Source organism: Pyrus communis, chromosome 9, assembly GCF_041283825.1.
Source record: "Pyrus communis isolate YQ-2024b chromosome 9, ASM4128382v1, whole genome shotgun sequence".
Lineage (NCBI taxonomy): Eukaryota > Viridiplantae > Streptophyta > Magnoliopsida > Rosales > Rosaceae > Pyrus > Pyrus communis.
This window is the reverse complement of record NC_142573.1, coordinates 13,657,091-13,674,054: the sequence shown is the minus strand read 5'-3', so window position 1 is coordinate 13,674,054 and position 16,964 is coordinate 13,657,091. Positions and strand designations below refer to the sequence as shown.

Here is a 16,964-nt window from a genome sequence, read left to right as displayed (position 1 = left end):
CACACAATGAAGGTAATTTTCACACCTTTTTTTTTAGGTTCTCACATACACTTTTTTATTGATGATCATCAAATTGTATAAGTCAAACGAAATCAATAGTCTAAATTAAACAAAGTTGTGTGGAAGGCTAAACAAGTGTTTAAAAAGTATTTCCCCTATTAAAAAGCTTAAAATGGAAGGGAGAGACGTCAAAAGAGATGATATTATCTGCATAATTATATAACATGCATGCATAACAAGCCGCATATAAAAAGATAAGGTTCTCTATCTGTATATATTATATATACACGACACGCCTATCACGTTCCCATATTTAGTCTTACATTAATCCTTTTTCTTTGTCGAATTTAGTTTTATATTAATCGAGTTGAATATATTTCTAGTAATTGGTATCTCTCTTAATTCTTAATTCTTTCAAGGATTAACATTAAGCATATCTTTTGCTAATTCATAGATATTTACGATCGCTTGAACAGTTGAACCTGTAATCATCATTCAAACGTGCCCGTAATATTTAATGATTGCATGAAAAATAAAGGAATTCCCACATTGAATTGAACTAATTATGCAGCAAACATTGGATGCCTGTGGACAAAGGGTATTTGGATTTATCCATTTGCCGACATTTTTCCCCAAAAAAATTCATTTCAAGGATCTCCCATACGTGGCTGGGAATTGTTACATTGTATTCGGTCTTTTTCTGATTTGTTTTAGCATTATTGTACGTCAGAGAAACTTTTATAGATACTGAAAACATAAATCACATGATAAATTATTCTATGTGGTATAAGTTATAATAAGGATCAATTATCAACATAGTTGATGATAGATTTCAATTTAAAACATATATATGAATAAAAGCAAATTGTGTTTCAGAAATTTTTAAAATTTGTTTTATCCTTGTTTTATTTTTCGTATCCTGCCTAATGCACCATGCAGATAAAGAGATTTTTCAATGTGACCAGTACACGGAGTAGTACATCACGTGTCATTAAAATAAAACAAAAACAAAACAAAAAAAAATGCAAGAACGCACAAAAACAAAACAAAAATATGAGGACATCTTTAACAAGAAGAGATTATAATTAAATAAGCGCGATCCTATCTACAATCTCATTTTATCCCGCACACTTTTTTTTGTTAATTTTATTTTATTTATTTCATTCGATCAGATTGTCAGGTATGTAATAAATAAAAATGAGTGTTTAAATAGCATCATCCTTAAAAAAATGGAGTTTTAATGAAACTAATACTTTCGGTACGATTCATTTTAACAAAAAAACCATATTTTTACTCTAAAAGGTCAATCTTCATGTTATTCACTTATAACACATTTTTATCATTTTCCTTAAAACTCAAAATTTTCAAGTTTTTTTCATTAGTTTTTCTTGAAAACAACCTTAAGAGACTTCTTAATTAACACAAGTCAATTATTGGATCATGCAACAAGACACAGTGATTTTCAACAACCACACACAGTAGTAGCAATCTACATCGACAATTTTAACCACGTTTTTCTTGATATATTATTTTTGTTGTTTTTGGAATGAGAATATGATATGGACATATTCAAATTGTAGCCTCACACACTAAGTTTGTAATTATACATGCATAAGTAACAGGTATATATGAGGTTGATATATTATGAAACACAAAATATGACAATCAAATAAGTACAACTATTAATAAAAAAAACATAACAATTCATCCACTCCAGTGTTTTACTTCAATTTCATTTTATTCAACGCACTGTATCCCGATCGGGTTCAAACCTTATTATTAATGTAAATTAGTATAAAATATTGTTTGTAATTATTTATAAATAAATAAAAAAAAATATAAAAAATAAATAAAAAATAAAAAAACCACTATTGGAATAGAAAGGGAGTGTATATATATGGTACTGTTAGCTAGATCTGGCATTTGTGTCATGTTTTTCGTGTTCATGTCATTTCGTGACATAGCCAATATAGGTCATGTCGTGTAACACCCATTAAAGTAAACGGGTAATATGATCCGACCTGAAATCTACCCCGATAATATTATCAGGTAATATTAACCGTTATCCGTTAAAGAAAATATATTTTAAATCAATAAAAATAATAAAATTTGAAAAAATAAAATTTGATGAATAGAATAAAGCATAAATAACAATCGATGGTTAAATTTAAATCTAAGGTTTATGGAGGGTTTTAAAAATCTAAACGACCATGGAACTATTGTCTAAGCATAGAGGATATGCAATCATAAACGTTTATATATGTTTTCACTTTTTTCAAACTTGTGCATTAATGATTATGAATTTTATTTATTTTGAACTCCTTTAAAATATTATTCATGAGGGTTTGTATGGTTTTAGAAATTCAAACAACGATGTATGCATCCTCAAAGCATAGAGGATGCAATCACGAGCATTTGCATATTTTTTTCACACTTGTAAATTAATTATTATAATTTTTTAATGTGTTTGGTATTTTTAAGTTATTGATATTTTTGTTTTTAACGTGATTTTGTTGCAGTCCTATTAGATTAGGAATGTGATTGTGTAAATCCTAACATATCTAAGATATCTTTATGGGATTCTACCATATCTCTTAGATTGGATATTATCATATTAGAGTTGTAATCCTATTAGAGTAAGGAATTAACCTTCCTTACTACTATAAATAAAGGCATAATGAGGTGGAATAGAACAACACCTCACAATTACACAACTCTCTCTTTCTCTCTACTATTTCCGCATCCCCTCTCTCTTTCTCTCTACTATTGCCGCACCCCTCTCTCTGTCATTTATACGATTCAGTAAATTAGGCCTACAACATGTTATTAGCACACTCTTGACGCTGTGTTAAAGAGAGTTTGTTCTTCGATCATGTGAGTATTACACTTTAATCATTCTTTTATGATTAATTTATTATTTTTAATTAATCTACATACTATCGATTCAATTTAATTTTTGTTTTTTGTTGAATGTGATACAACACATTGGATATGCAATTCAGGCTTTCCGATAAGGATCTTCTACAAATTCAAAGGCTTACTTGTTTTCTATCAATCAGGTTCTTTTAAAATAAATTGAGATATTTGAAACAACCATGAAGCATGAAAAATTTCCCCTTGATGCATGAACCCCCTACATTTATATTTTCCTTCCGATGTATATTGTATATGTTCACATATTTGTCAATATATGCATTTGTTCATGCATAATGCAATTATAAATTCGTTATGTGAAATTTACGAGTCAAAGAATCTAAATAAAATAGAAGCATGATTTTTTAATTATTTTTTGGGGTTTTGAAAACCCTAAATAATAAAAATCTGGAAAAAGAAAAAAAAGGGAAAAGTATTGTTGAGCAGCGGCCTGAAGCAGCGCCATTTGTACCAAGCCGCAGGGCGAAGCCTGCAGTGCTTAGCAACAAGCCTCAAGAACGAAGACTACAAAATTGGGCCGCCGTCTGCAAAGCCCAAAGTCCAATCACACCACTATCTGCACCGTTTTGCAGACCATCGACGGCCTGCAGCCGTCATCTTCGGTGATGTCAGTCGCCTTCGACGACAAAATCTCGAGATTCCAGTTGTGAACTCGTTGGAAATTTTGAAGATTCAATTTGAATCTTCGAGTTCTTGGACACCCTTAGCGCTATCGCTATGACCTTTGCTGCTAGCTGTCTTCCTCTGCGACACCGGCCTCCACTGACAGCTGTCATAGCCATATCTACCATGTTTTCCGGCTAAATCCCCTAGCCTTGTCGGGGATTGTTTTCAGAACAGGCCTACATGAGTTGGGCCCTATCACAGGCCAACCAGCCGACCTTTTCTTTTTCTCTTTTGGGCCTAATGTTCGTTCGGTCCACATCCAGCTACGGCTGGGATGTTTTTTTGCTTTTTTTTTTTCACAGACCAAACGCACTAAGGCTTCCTTTTGTTTTGGCCCGCATACCAGCCCGCCATGGGTTACACAGCCAGCAGCCTAATGTTGCTAGGCTACTCATTTTCTCGACCCGTAACATTACAGCTAGCATGGAGCTTGCTTTGCATATTATTGGGCTGCTAATTATAGCCTACCCGAGCCCAATTTAGGCCTGACTTCTTGTGTGGCCTGCAGCCAACATTAAATAATAAATGAGCCTAGAAAAATATTATTTTTGCTTCTATGATCGAGCCTGTATGGTCAAATCTATTGAGTTAATTAAAGTGACTAGCAGTCCATTAATCTGACAAGACATCCAAAATTATTGGCCTGAAGTCCACTTTTGGACATTTTTATTTCTTTTCTTTGAACCACTGACTCCCTTTCGTAGTCCCGAAGCACTCACACTTGAGTTCCTGAAGCAACCCAAATCCACCACACTTAGTTTTATATATCGTAAATTGTGTTCTTACAGGTACCTCATTTTATGAACCGGAAGTTCATAACTAAACTCAAACCTGTAGTTTCGAATTTAGTGCCTTTGAAACCCGAAGTTTTCATAAAACAATACATCTATGAAAAACCGATTTTTTCATGTAAACCATGTCTTAGAACCTGAATGTTCTAACTTTGATGCTTATGGATATTTTATTTTCTATAGCACCAATCATATTCTTGTTCCCTCTATTTAGTGGATTGTTGAAGCGTAACAAGTTCGATTTCACTGATTTGGACGTTTCTTGACCGAAACCACTTTACGTAGGTACAAGACGTGAATCTCCACTTGACTATCAAGAAGCTGAGTAATCATTGAAGACAACAATGGCATGGAATAGCTGAATAAGCCTCCGTCATGATCTTCATTCGAATACTTATACTCGAAGCATTACGAACGGAAATACCTCTTAAATGAGGATTCAATGGCTCTTTAGCTCGCTCCAACGGACCATCTAATCATGAAAAATATTGCTTGAAGTACACCATGATTATGTCCATGAATGAGTACAATTCTGAAGTTTATAAATCCTATCAAATTTTGACTGGAGAATACTTTTCCCGTCCTTCCATGTTTCAAACTCGCTCCTGAGGCAGCAGTGTAGAGAGTGGAAGTTTACCAAATTCTCGGATCAGATTACTATCACAAACGAGAGAGAAATGTATAAAGCCAGCTTCGGCTGGAGTTTACCAAATGGTATAGACCTAGTTTAGCTGCATTCTACTAAATGGCACAACCCAGTTCGGTTAAAGCCTATCGAACGGTGATTCCCTGCTTTGGTAGAGATGCATCGAAAAACATGCTCTACTTCGGCAAAGATGCACTGAACGGTATTGTTCTACTTCGGCAAAGGCCTACCGAACAGGCCTCTCCAGTTTCGGCTAGAACCTACCAAACCTAATTCTGGGTATGTCTTTCTCACAATCCAATTTCGAGTTTATTTTTACAACATATGCTAGAATCAGGGCCTACCAAGGTACGGCATTATGCCTGATGCCATATGTGTTCATAAAGAAATCACATTCCGGATTTGTGATCGTTATAGTTTATGTCGACGACATGAACCTCATCGGATCTCCCGCAAAGCTTGAGGAAATTGATGTTCACTTGAAATTGGAATTTGAGATGAAAGATCTTGGGAAAACTCGATATTGTCTCAGCCTGAACATCGAGCATTGTTCAGATGGAATCCTAGTACATCAATCGAACTACACCCAAAAGGTGTTGCGACGTTTTAATGGGGATCCTATGGCCATTCAGACTCTAGATGTTATACGAGATCCCTTCTGTTCTAAGGAAGATGAGGAAGAGATTTTGGAGCTTGAAGTTCCATACCTAAGTGTAATTGGTGCTTTATTGTACTTGGCTCATTGCACTAAACCTAACATATCCTTCGTTGTTAAACTTTTGGCCAGATACAGCAATGCATCCACACGCAAACACTGGAATGATGTTAAAGACATTTTTCGATACCTCAAGGGTACGACGGATTTGGGCTTGTTCTACACCCACGAATCCTCGAGGGGAGTTGCCGCCCCCTTTGGTTCTCAAGTTGATTCCCGCATTGTTGGTTACGCAGATGCTAGATATATTTCTGACCCACATAGGGCATGTTCTCAAACGTGCAATGTATTTACCGTTAGAGACACTGCTATATCTTGGAGGTCTACCAAGCAAACGCTAGTTGCGACTTCTTCAAACCATGCTAAGATCTTCGCCTTGCATGAAACATCGTGTGAATGCTTTTGGTTGAGAGCATTCATGAAACATATTCGAAGCACTAGTGGTCTTACTACCGTCTTTGACCTTCCTACGACAATCTTTGACGAAAATGCAACATGTATCGAGCAATTAAAGAAAGAATACATCAAAGGAAACAACACCAAGCACATAGCCGAAATTTTTTATTCTCACCAGCAACAATAGCATTAGAGCATTAAAGTCAAGCAAATCCGTTCCCAGGACAACCTGGTCAACCTCTTTACCAAGTCATTGCCTAGAAGCTTGTCCAAGGAATTGGTATGCCTAAATTGTTTGAGTTGAATTGCTTATAGTTCTCTTATTTGGAAGTTATGTCTAACTCAGGGGGGAGTATCTTGAAGCATAATCGAGCAGTTAAAGAAGACATCAAAGGAAACAACACCAATCACATAGCGTTGAAATTCTTTTATTCTCACCAACAACAACAACATCAGAACATTGAAGTCAAGCAAATCCGTTCCCAGGACAACCTGGCCGATCTCTTTACCAAGTCATTGCCCAAGTCTACTTTTTAGAAGCTCGTCCAAGGAATCGGTATGCCTAAATTATTTAAGTTGAATTGCTTATAGTTGTCTTATTTGGAAGTTATGTCTAACTCAACAGGGAGTATCCTGAAGCATACTCCTTTGATCTTAATGTACTCTTTTTGATGAGGCACCCATCCTGGGATGATCATACTCTGTTAAGTTCACTATTTTCATCCAATTTGATATTTGTTTCAGACATTATGCATACGTCTCATTTTTCTCCTTAGTCTATGGGTTTTCACTTACCTTAGGTTTTACTATAGCGAAGTTTTGTGAGTTTTACTACCAGTGCATACTTTCTTTAAATTTGAGACTCGCATTCGCCCGTTGTGCCACTGACTTCATTAACTGTTCTACCTTATCTGCTGAAGATCTGGTTCGATGTTTTGTTTGAGTATTTACACACTTAAGGGGGAATGTTGCAGTCACATTTAGAGTAGGAATGTGATTGTGTAAATCCTAGTATATCTAGGGATATCTTTGAATATTATCTTTAGTAGTTGATATCCTATTAGAGTTGTAATTCTAAAAGAGTAAGGATTTAACCTATCTTATTACTATAAATAATGGGATGATACAACACACATCTCACAATTAAATCTCTCTCTTCTCTCTCTTGTTGCCGGCCTTTTTCCCTCTCTAGTCCTAAATACAGTTCTATCAAACAAGCCTACAATAGAATCCATATATTAAATCTTTTTTGTGCCTATATTTTTTAAACTTTTATTTGTATTTGTACCCATTTTTTATTTTGCTAACTGTACCCATGCTAATTATATGTATTTATTTTATGTTTTAAAATATATCCATAGTTATTTTTTCAAATATGTTAATAATTATGTGGGTACATTATTATTTTTTCTATAATTTTTGTGAAGAACAATGTTTCTCTAAATTTGATTTTTAAGTATTTATTATATTTTAAAAATATTATTTGAATTTTTTAAATTTCATAATTTGTGGAACATTAAATGCATAAATGCATGAGTGATATCTCTTAATTGATGCTAAGAATCTCGATCAAAATATTTAAACAAACAAGATTTCAGTCTAATAATTAGGTTGATTAGGGACTGGAACCAAAATGACCCATAAATAAAACCTTAATAATTTATGAGTTCGAAAGAAGGAGCTTGAACACAAGACCTCAAGTGCATAGTTAATCCTTCTTTTTACCATATATCTGTTTTTTATTCATATAGACGGAATGTTATATATTTGATTTTTAAATTTTAAAAGGATAAAATATATATATATATATATATATATATATATATATATATATTTTACAAGCTATATTACTACTCTAAGTTATATTAAGAAGAAGAAGAAGAAGAATGCTTGAACATGAGACGCAATGAGTTGAGGACAAAAGTGTTATCCAATAGGGCGGTTCACCAGTTGTAGAATGGCAAAGTTGGTATTTAAGGAAAAAATATTTAGCTCAGTCAATTTCAGCCATTAGATGTAGTAATAAAAGGAAAGTTATTTTCACACACCATTTTCTCCTAAAAATTAAATTGAACAAACCAATAATAAGAATTTAATGTTGAATGCACAAATCAAATCAAACTAATGAATTTACATAGGCTTTTCTCCTAACCTTAGCTAAGAGATTAGTTCTCTATAAAAGGAAAGTTATTTTCACATACCATTTTCTCCTAAAAATTTAATTGAACAAACCAATAATAAGAATTTAATGTTGAACGCACAAATCGAATCAAACTAATGAATTTACATAGGCTTTTCTCGTAACCTTAGCTAAGAGATTAGTTCTCTATAAAAGAATAAATAAATAAAGCCTTAATAATATACTAGTCTTTCTGCATACGCCTTGCTCGTGTGAAAGGCTTTTTTTTTTTTTACATCACGGCGCGTTACGCGCGACATACAAAGATTCTTTTAGCTCTTCTACATTTGTGCTTGCATAAAGACATCTATACTACAAAAAACATTTCGTACGTGTTTTAATCCATATTTTGTGAAAGATAACATGAGAAAAAAAAATTAATATGACAGTTAAAGTAACACATGAAAATGATCTTAATACTGAAATTCGTGTCAAATACGAATTATACATTTTCCCTCAACATATGTTTTGGAGAAACTGACAGAACTAACCCTTTGTTCTATATGTGCCAAAAAATGTAGTCTTTTTCTTTTCGAAAGCCGCATTGATAGTTACATGCACAGCTTCTGTAATTGAACCACCTTTTGGGAAAAGAAAAATAAAGAGCAAAAACAAAATTTTTAAGAAGCTACCGAATACTATCACCACAAAATTTGCAAGCTTGAAATGATATTCGTATATCTGCAAAGAAACAAAGAGTACCTGTAAAGCAATAATGGAAGTCATTCAAGAAGTCAACAATTTGCAGAGGAGTTGTTGAAAGAAAAAACATACCTGTAAAGAATGGAGATTAGACAAGTTATTAAAAGAAAAGGTAAAGAAACCCAACTAGATACAAGAAAGAATGAAGCTCTGAAAAATTGATTACCAAAAAAACCCAAATTAGACAATTGAAAAGGGGGAAATCCCAATCAACTCTCCAGTGCTTAGGAGCGTTATCAAATTCATCTTTGAAAATAACTTGTTGTACCAAAAGTCCGAATGTTTGAAGGCATTGTTTTTTGACATAAAGATCAGTAGAAGATGAACCACAAAGAGTAATCTCACTAACTCTAATTATAGATAGTAAACTGAAAACATCCTGCACTCGTCTCCACTCGTCGTCCAGATCTACTCGTAGTGAGTGATCGAGGGCCCGATGAACCTTTAGAAAACGGAAGAAGGTGAAAACGAAAAGGAAATTGATGAACTTTTTTTTCTTCCAAACCTATCTAAGTAGAAGGAACAGCAAAGAAAGATTTCCCTACTTCTCATAATCTTCAGTGTTCAACGTGGAGTTGTGGTTCATGGCAGTTTTCTTTTCCATCAGTTCGTGCTTTTCTCTAGAGTCCCACGACATCAAAGTTTTGCACGTTTCTTTTTTCTTCTTTTCCTTTTTTTTTTAATCTTTTATTTGTTATGCTTTTCTTACAAAATTACCCATGCTGTGTTTGATGTGTTAATTTGGATTAGTTTTGGATTTTTCTGTTTTAGGGGTGTTTTTGTCCTAAAATTTGTGGTGAAGCTTAAGACATCAAAATTGACTGCTAACTTTCTAATATTAGAGATTAGAGATTAGTTCAAAAGAACGAGCTTGAACACAAGACCTCAAGTGCAGAGTTAATCCTTTTTTTTTTACAATCGATATTACTACTCTACGTTGGATTAAAAAGAAGGAGTAGATTTGAATATGAGACGCAGTGAGTTGAAGATGACAGTCTTATCCAATAGGGCAATTTACTAATAGTAGAACGGTAAAGTTGGTAATTTGGGGAAATAATTTAGTTGAGTCAATTTCAGTTGATAGATGTAGTATTAAAAGTAAAGTTACTTTCACACCATTTTCTCCTGCTATACACTCATGTCTATTTCTGTTTTTCGGATTGAAAAATCAAAATAAAATAATGTACGGAAATCACTTCTTGTATTAAAATCAACCTATCCACAAGACAAAAAATATAAATAAATAAATAAATAAATAATACTGAAGAAAAAAAATGTACTTGTCGTGGCTTGATCAGCCCATAACTGATCGGGCTTAACCCAAAAGGAAAAACAAACAGGAAAAGAAATTTGGCCCAAATAATATATATCAACTTGTTCTGATTATATATCAAAATTCTAAAATACGTTTTCAAGCCTCTGCTTCGTCACCATGCTCTCTCGGCTTCTACCCAAACCCTCACATTTCTCTCGCCTAACCCTAATCTCCCCAAAGTTCCATCCCTTCCCCCAACCCCAAAACCCCCTTTTCACTACTTTCACTCCAAGGTTCTTCTCCGGTGACGATGGTCAGGGTCCCTCCCAATCAGATGTTTGGAGGCTTTCTCAGGAAACCCATGGAAAGTTCGACCCTTTATTCGGCGAGAGCTCCGGGGACGTTTCCGGGATTGCAGAAGTTGAGTCCAGCGAGGCCGATTCCGATTGGTTGAAGGGGAGAGCAGGCGAGGAGCTGTGGGGCTTGGGAGAGGAGGAGAAGAGTGACTTGTTCGATATTGGAGAGGGTGTACAAACTGTTACCGCCATTGACAGTGAGACAAGTAGAGAGGAGATTGAGAAGGCTGAACAGGCTAAGAGGCTTGAGAAAGAGGAGCGGGAGCTTACTGCTGTTCTCAAAGGTTACTTCGTTTTCGTAAATTTCTGGATAACATTGATATGCGTGAAAGTGTATAGCTTAGTGGAACAACTTGTACTGTACTAAATCCTTTTGGGTTGATTTGGGCACCAACCAATTGTATGTTTCGTTGTTGGGAGGTCTGCAAGTTAATTAAAATATTGGCGTGTCTATTGTTCTGCTTTTGATTTTGGGAACTACACTACTACTTATTGATTAATGGGAGGAGGAGTTAAAATTATGAGATATCTTGTTAGGTTTAGCTGCAAGCACTCTACATGGGATAAGATTATTTCTTCGGCTGTCTCGAAGTTTTATAGTTCAAATAGTACTTTGTTTTGAATGCAGTTGCTGATTCATTTATCGGCTAGGTGACTCTTTAGGTGTTATACTGATTCAGTATGGTAACTGCAGGTCCGAATCGTGCCTTTGGTGACCTTATTGCTGCATCTGGAATCACAGATGAAATGCTTGACACTTTGATTGCATTGAAGGATTTTCAAGGGATAAAGGGATTGCCCCCTCTATCAGAGATTGAAGACATTCGTTATGAGAAAAATACCAGAAAATCCTCGAGAGCTGAAATAGAGCGCCAGAAACAGGAGGAAGTTGCCAAAGCAAGAGTGAGAACAGTAGACGACAAGGGGAGAGCCTATGGAACAGGAAGAAGGAAATGCAGTGTAGCACGTGTCTGGATTCAACCTGGTCATGGTAAATTCACAATTAATGATAAACAATTTGACGCCTATTTTCCAATGCTTGATCATCGTGCTGCTCTCCTCCGACCTTTCTCTGAGACAAAAACATTGGGCCTTTGGGACATCGCTTGTACTGTTCAAGGAGGCGGCACCACAGGTAAGCCTAAGTTTGTTGCTACGCACTTTATTTTGATTCATATGTTAACTGTTTTCCTTGATATTGACTTGTTTGAGATTCAATTCAACTGCTGTTTCCCTCCGTTATCCTTGAACTTGCAATTCTATAGCTTTATATGCCAGAAAACCACAAAATTTGTCTCACTACTTACTACCTACACTGCCAAACTCTCATGGAAAACAAATTTCTGTCCAGTTCCATATGTTAGTAAAGCTTTTCTTCCCCTGCTCTCATGAAGTCAAATGAATGCGAGTGATTTCTTCCTAGGTTGTTAGGGTGAATTAATTGTTCTTAGATTTTCATTTCACATCAAATAATTAAACTGAAACAGAGCAGAGGAAAAGAGAAGACAATCGAAGCCAACATCTCGACAGAATTAAATACGAATTGATTGTAATTTCTAAAGATTGTTTCGTGCTTTTTGATGCTGGCTCTTCTTCCTATATAGTAGTTGGGTACAAAAATACTGTTTGTGCAAATTGTTACTCTTAACAGTAACTCCTTTTTAAAGAACAACGTTTTATATGTTTGGTACGTTGATTCTTTGCATAAACGTTTTTGTTTGTGTTAAATATGGAAAATTAAAAAGGTGTTTTTTCCAGGTCAAGTTGGAGCAATTCAATTAGGAGTGAGCAGGGCCTTGCAAAATTGGGAACCCGACTTGCGTCCTGCTCTCAAAGAATGTAAATATTTCTCTTCCCCTTTGTCCGCTGGTTATTTCTGGCTTATAAGGAGAAACAGATCTTAACCTTGCAATGTGTATCTGCCCCGTTCTCGCTAACCCAGCAACTTGTTTGTGTTTCCAGCTGGTTTCTTGACAAGGGACTCGCGTGTGGTGGAAAGGAAAAAACCCGGAAAAGCAAAAGCAAGGAAGAGCTTCCAGTGGGTCAAGCGTTGATCAAGTACGCCGAGCTTGGTTTTCTGCGCAGTTTTGTTTGGAACTTAAAAGTATGATTTACTGCAATAACTTATTGAGATCAACTCGTATGGCATTTCAAGTGTAGCTTGTGATAGACGATGAGTGGTAGAAGAATTTTGTAGATGTTGTGGTGTGAGAAAACATCCGGAGCTATTTGATTTGTTTCTGATCCTTCCTTGCTTCCAGTCGACATTTTGTACTAGTAACTTTTACTGGATTTATTTGCGAACTTAGGTAATATTTGAGTTGTCTTATGAAGTGATTACCGTCCAACTTAGTAACCCATTTCAGCACGTAAACGCGTTTAGTAGTACACGCTGTAGTTTTCTTCTTTGCATCCAAAGCATCGTTGAGACACGAGTTGAATTTCAGAGAGTTCATTTAAAATTGAGACGGCTTCTGAAATAAGAGGACTACGGAAGGCAACGATACAAGTTGATTGTTCACGTAAAGTTCAATTCTGAAAGACAGTGAGACATCAAATCTGAAATACAAGACATGCTTCCACATCATTATTGAGTTTTTCAACAACACTTGTAAATCTGTGACTAAATTTGTAATGTTCCACAAGTGAGAATCATTTTTCGTTGAAAACTCGAGTGAGGCAGTTTCTATCTCACAGGAATGAGCATGAATTTTCATGCCCAAGTAACTCATTCCGCGAACGAAACGGGTCCTGGTCGTGATGGCTCCGTGGTAAGCAAGTTTCTTGAGTAGTCGCAGCAGCAGCCGCATGCTTCGGCCTTGGGAGGAACTGGAAACTGGCTCCAAAGAAGCAATAATGCAAAATTTGGTATATCTACACCATTCATCACCTTAAAGGGCTCACAACCCAACCTGTGATCGGACTCTGCCTACGAACCCTAACTCTCCTATGTGAACCGCTCTGCAACCGTTCAAGCACTGCGTATGTAATCCAATCCGGTGACAACCCTTGCTGCTTAAGTTTCGCATATAGATCCACTGCCTCAGCAGTCCTCCCACACCTCTCAAGACAATCAAGCAAGATGTTGTATGTCACTATATTCGGATAGCAGCCTTGAGCAAGCATGTCGTCGAACAGCCTGCATGCCATTTCAACCCTATCCGTCTTGCCAAAGCACTCGATCAGAGTGCTGTAGGTGACAACATCAGGGCTAAAACCCTTCTCTTGCATCTCCTTAAACCTCATGTGGGCTTCATCCACATCACCATTTTTCCCAAGGCAATTGATCAACGAATTGTAAGAGATAATATCCGGTTTACAATCACTATTCTCGAGATGTTCGAATATCGTCACAGCCTCATGAACCTTCCCAGCTCTACCAAAGCTCGAAATCATAATGTTGTAGGTAAATATGTCCGGTTCAGGCCCATCAAGTTTCATCTTTTCGTACAGTTCGTGAAGATGGGGTATCTGCTTCAACTTTCCAAGAGCTGCCAAAACTGTGTTGTACATGATAGTATCAGTAGTTATCCCTTTCTCATGAATGTTACTTAGCATGTCAACCGCCTCTGCAGTTTTACCTGCACTGCACAAACTCTCCAACATTGAAGTATATGCATCCCGATCCCCCATGTCATGGAAGCTCCACATGTTGCAGAACAACCTGTGAGCTTCCCCGGCATGACCCAATTTACTCAATGTCCTCACAAGATATGCATATATCGACTTCGTCATGTACTTCTTCGACATCCCCACCACCTCATCAAACCTACCCAGCTGCCCTTCTGCAACCAAAAGATTCAAAACCACACTGTACGTAAATTCATTAGGCCGGCAATTGTTCTGTACCATTTTCGAGAACACAATGAGGGCCTCGTCAACCATCTTGCTCCGAGCAAGAGCCTGAATCATAGTATTATAAAACATCATATTCGGAGCGCAACCCTTGTTCACCATCTCCTGAAACAACCCGAGACACTCATCGCCCTTACCCAATTTCCCAACCATTCTGATCATAATCGTGTACGTAAACTCATCCGGCTCGCAATGCTTCTTCTTCATATCATCAAACACCTTGCGTGCATCCTCAACCTGCCAAATTTCTGCTGCACATCAGAAAATCAGAAACCCACAAAAACCCACATCGAATTCGCACATGTGAGCGCAACCACAATGTCACATTGCATTCAATTCAATCAAAATTCAAACCTTTTCGTCTTTCGCCAATGCATCCATCAGCATGTTGTAGGCAAAAATGTCGAGCTTGTAACCCCGCCGCCGCATGTCGATGTAAGTATCGAAAGCTTTGCCGGAATCGCGAGAGCGCAGGAAGGCCTGAAGCAAGCACTTGTAAGTGTAGCTGTTCATGTTGAGATTCCATTTCTTCACCAACCCAATACAGGTTTCCAAGTCTTCGGTGCTGCCGAACAGGCCGACAAGGATGTTGACGGTGGAGATGTTGCCACGTATGCTGGAGCGGTCCATGTCGCGGAGGATCGACCGGACTAGGTCGAACCGGGCGGGGGAGGTAGACTTGGAGAGGATGAGGAGGATTCGATTGCAGGTGAAGGCGTCGTGGTGGAAATTAGATGAGAGCGAGGGGCAAAATCGGAAGAATTTCACGGCGAGGTCGGGGCAGGTTACCGATTTCAGGATTTCGGAGGCTTCGGACGGGGTGATGTGGAGGGAGAGGGAGGTGAGGTAGTCGGAGAGGTCGGAGAAGGGGTCTGATAACATGGCGGATGGGGATTGGCGGCCGAGGAGGATTTGGGTGGCTTTACAGACGAGGTCGCGCCGCGGGAGAGCGTAGCCGCGGATGTCGGTGGGGAGGGGCGGCGGCGGGGTTACCTCGGCCGAGACCGAAAGGCCGGTTGGGGAGGTTGAGGTTATTTTGGCGGTGTACTTTGTGGCATAGTGGCGGCACGTGGTGGTTGAGGGCGTGGGTTTGGTGAGGCGGAGGAGTCTCAGGTGGTGGCGGGGTTTCATGGTGGCGGCAGTGGCGGGGGTGGTTAGTGTTAATTTGGTATTCGAATGTTATCGTTAGAAAGAGACCTGGACTGGGTTTGTACTGGTTAAACTGTGTTTTGTAAATAAGCAAACGACGTCGTACACAGAGAGGTTTTTCTGCATTCCACAGCATTGTTTTAATCAAGTTGTAGCGCAGATTCGTATAATATTTTTTTACGCTAAATTTACTTTTTATACCTTATTATTTTTAATTAAGCTATCAATATCTTTTTAAACCTAAATTTACAACTTAAGGATCTGTTTGGTATTATATTTGAAAATTTTTATCATTTCTCAAAACATTTCTTAAGAACATTTCTTGAAAACAATTTTCTTTAAGACTCAAAAACTTGATTGGTTTGCAATTTAAAATTTTTAAATCTTAAACTAGACAAAAAAATCTAAAAAAAAGGGGTTGCAGGAGAGGGAGAAAGAAGAGAGGATGAAAGAAATTAAGAGATGATTGAAAGAAAGAGAGAGAAGAGAGATAGGTAGAGATGAAGAAGAGTGAGAGAAAGAACTTATAGAGTGAAAAGAGAGGATTGGAGAAGAGATGGAAAAAGGTGAAAAAAAAAAAAAAAGAGGAGAGAGAAAGAAGAAAAGAGAGATAGATTTGGAGTGAGAGGGGAGGAGGGAGAGAAAAGAAAGGAGTAAGTTTAAGTTTAAAAACTCATTTTTTATGTTTTTAGAGAATAAACTATATTTTTTTAGTTAGTCTTGAGTTCAGTTTTTTAAAATAGTCCTATCAAACAAGTTTTTAAGGCCTACAACTTGAAATTTTTTCTTGAGTTTAAAAAGTTGAATTCAAGTAGAGTACCAAACAGGCCATTAAGATTGTGGCCCCTATGTGGAAACTCAAAATTGTTTTTGAGTTTTAACAGAGCTAGCTATAAATTACTCTTGGAGACCCAATTCAATATATAAATCTATTTTTACACCCATTCAAAAGTAAAAACTCAAAATCAATGTTCTACAACTCATTCAAGGTGTAAAGAGAGCAATATGTCTCACATATTTGTCTCATGCTTAATGGAGTTCAAATCTTTTGCACTCATAAGGATTGTGGCCCCTCTGTGGCTTTTCTAATGTTGTAACACAACTTAACATTGTTAAGTCTTCTGATATCTTCTACTTGCAATAACAATCTTAATTGCAAAATGAGTAACTTAATAACTATCAAACTCATTGTATCCTATTGCAAAAACAATCTTAATTGTAGAAAGAGTACACTGCAATTACCTCATAGCCACACCCAAAAATCACCACCTGCAAAAGAAACCCAAATAAGAATTAAAACCCAATAATCAAAGTGATCCT

The 16,964-nt window shown here is 36.9% G+C and overlaps 2 protein-coding genes across 2 annotated transcripts; one reads left to right on the top strand and one right to left on the bottom strand.

Moving 5' to 3' along the window:
- Positions 1 to 10,421: 10,421 nt before the first annotated feature.
- Positions 10,422 to 12,973, top strand: LOC137739886 (small ribosomal subunit protein uS9m). The gene is made up of 4 exons (XM_068479620.2): positions 10,422 to 10,924; positions 11,335 to 11,775; positions 12,399 to 12,479; positions 12,603 to 12,973. The coding sequence occupies exons 1-4, from the start codon at positions 10,462 to 10,464 to the stop codon at positions 12,692 to 12,694; spliced, it is 1,077 nt and encodes a 358-aa protein (XP_068335721.2). The 5' UTR covers positions 10,422 to 10,461; the 3' UTR covers positions 12,695 to 12,973.
- A 160-nt stretch (positions 12,974 to 13,133) lies between these two features.
- ABO5 (ABA Overly-Sensitive 5) lies at positions 13,134 to 15,705 on the bottom strand. The gene is made up of 2 exons (XM_068479619.2): positions 14,850 to 15,705; positions 13,134 to 14,732 (listed from the first exon to the last, which is right to left on the bottom strand). Exons 1-2 carry the CDS (start codon positions 15,624 to 15,626, stop codon positions 13,527 to 13,529), a joined length of 1,983 nt encoding a protein of 660 aa, XP_068335720.2. The 5' UTR covers positions 15,627 to 15,705; the 3' UTR covers positions 13,134 to 13,526.
- Between the last annotated feature and the right edge of the window lie 1,259 nt (positions 15,706 to 16,964).

Coding starts and splice junctions, on each gene's coding strand:
- LOC137739886 (XM_068479620.2), top strand. CDS start 10,462: ATGCTCTCTCGGCTTCTACCCAAACCCTCACATTTCTCTCGCCTAACC. Junction 10,925..11,334: donor GCTTACTGCTGTTCTCAAAG/GTTACTTCGTTT, acceptor TGGTAACTGCAG/GTCCGAATCGTGCCTTTGGT. Junction 12,480..12,602: donor GCGTCCTGCTCTCAAAGAAT/GTAAATATTTCT, acceptor TTGTGTTTCCAG/CTGGTTTCTTGACAAGGGAC.
- ABO5 (XM_068479619.2), bottom strand. CDS start 15,626: ATGAAACCCCGCCACCACCTGAGACTCCTCCGCCTCACCAAACCCACG. Junction 14,733..14,849: donor CATTGGCGAAAGACGAAAAG/GTTTGAATTTTG, acceptor GAAATTTGGCAG/GTTGAGGATGCACGCAAGGT.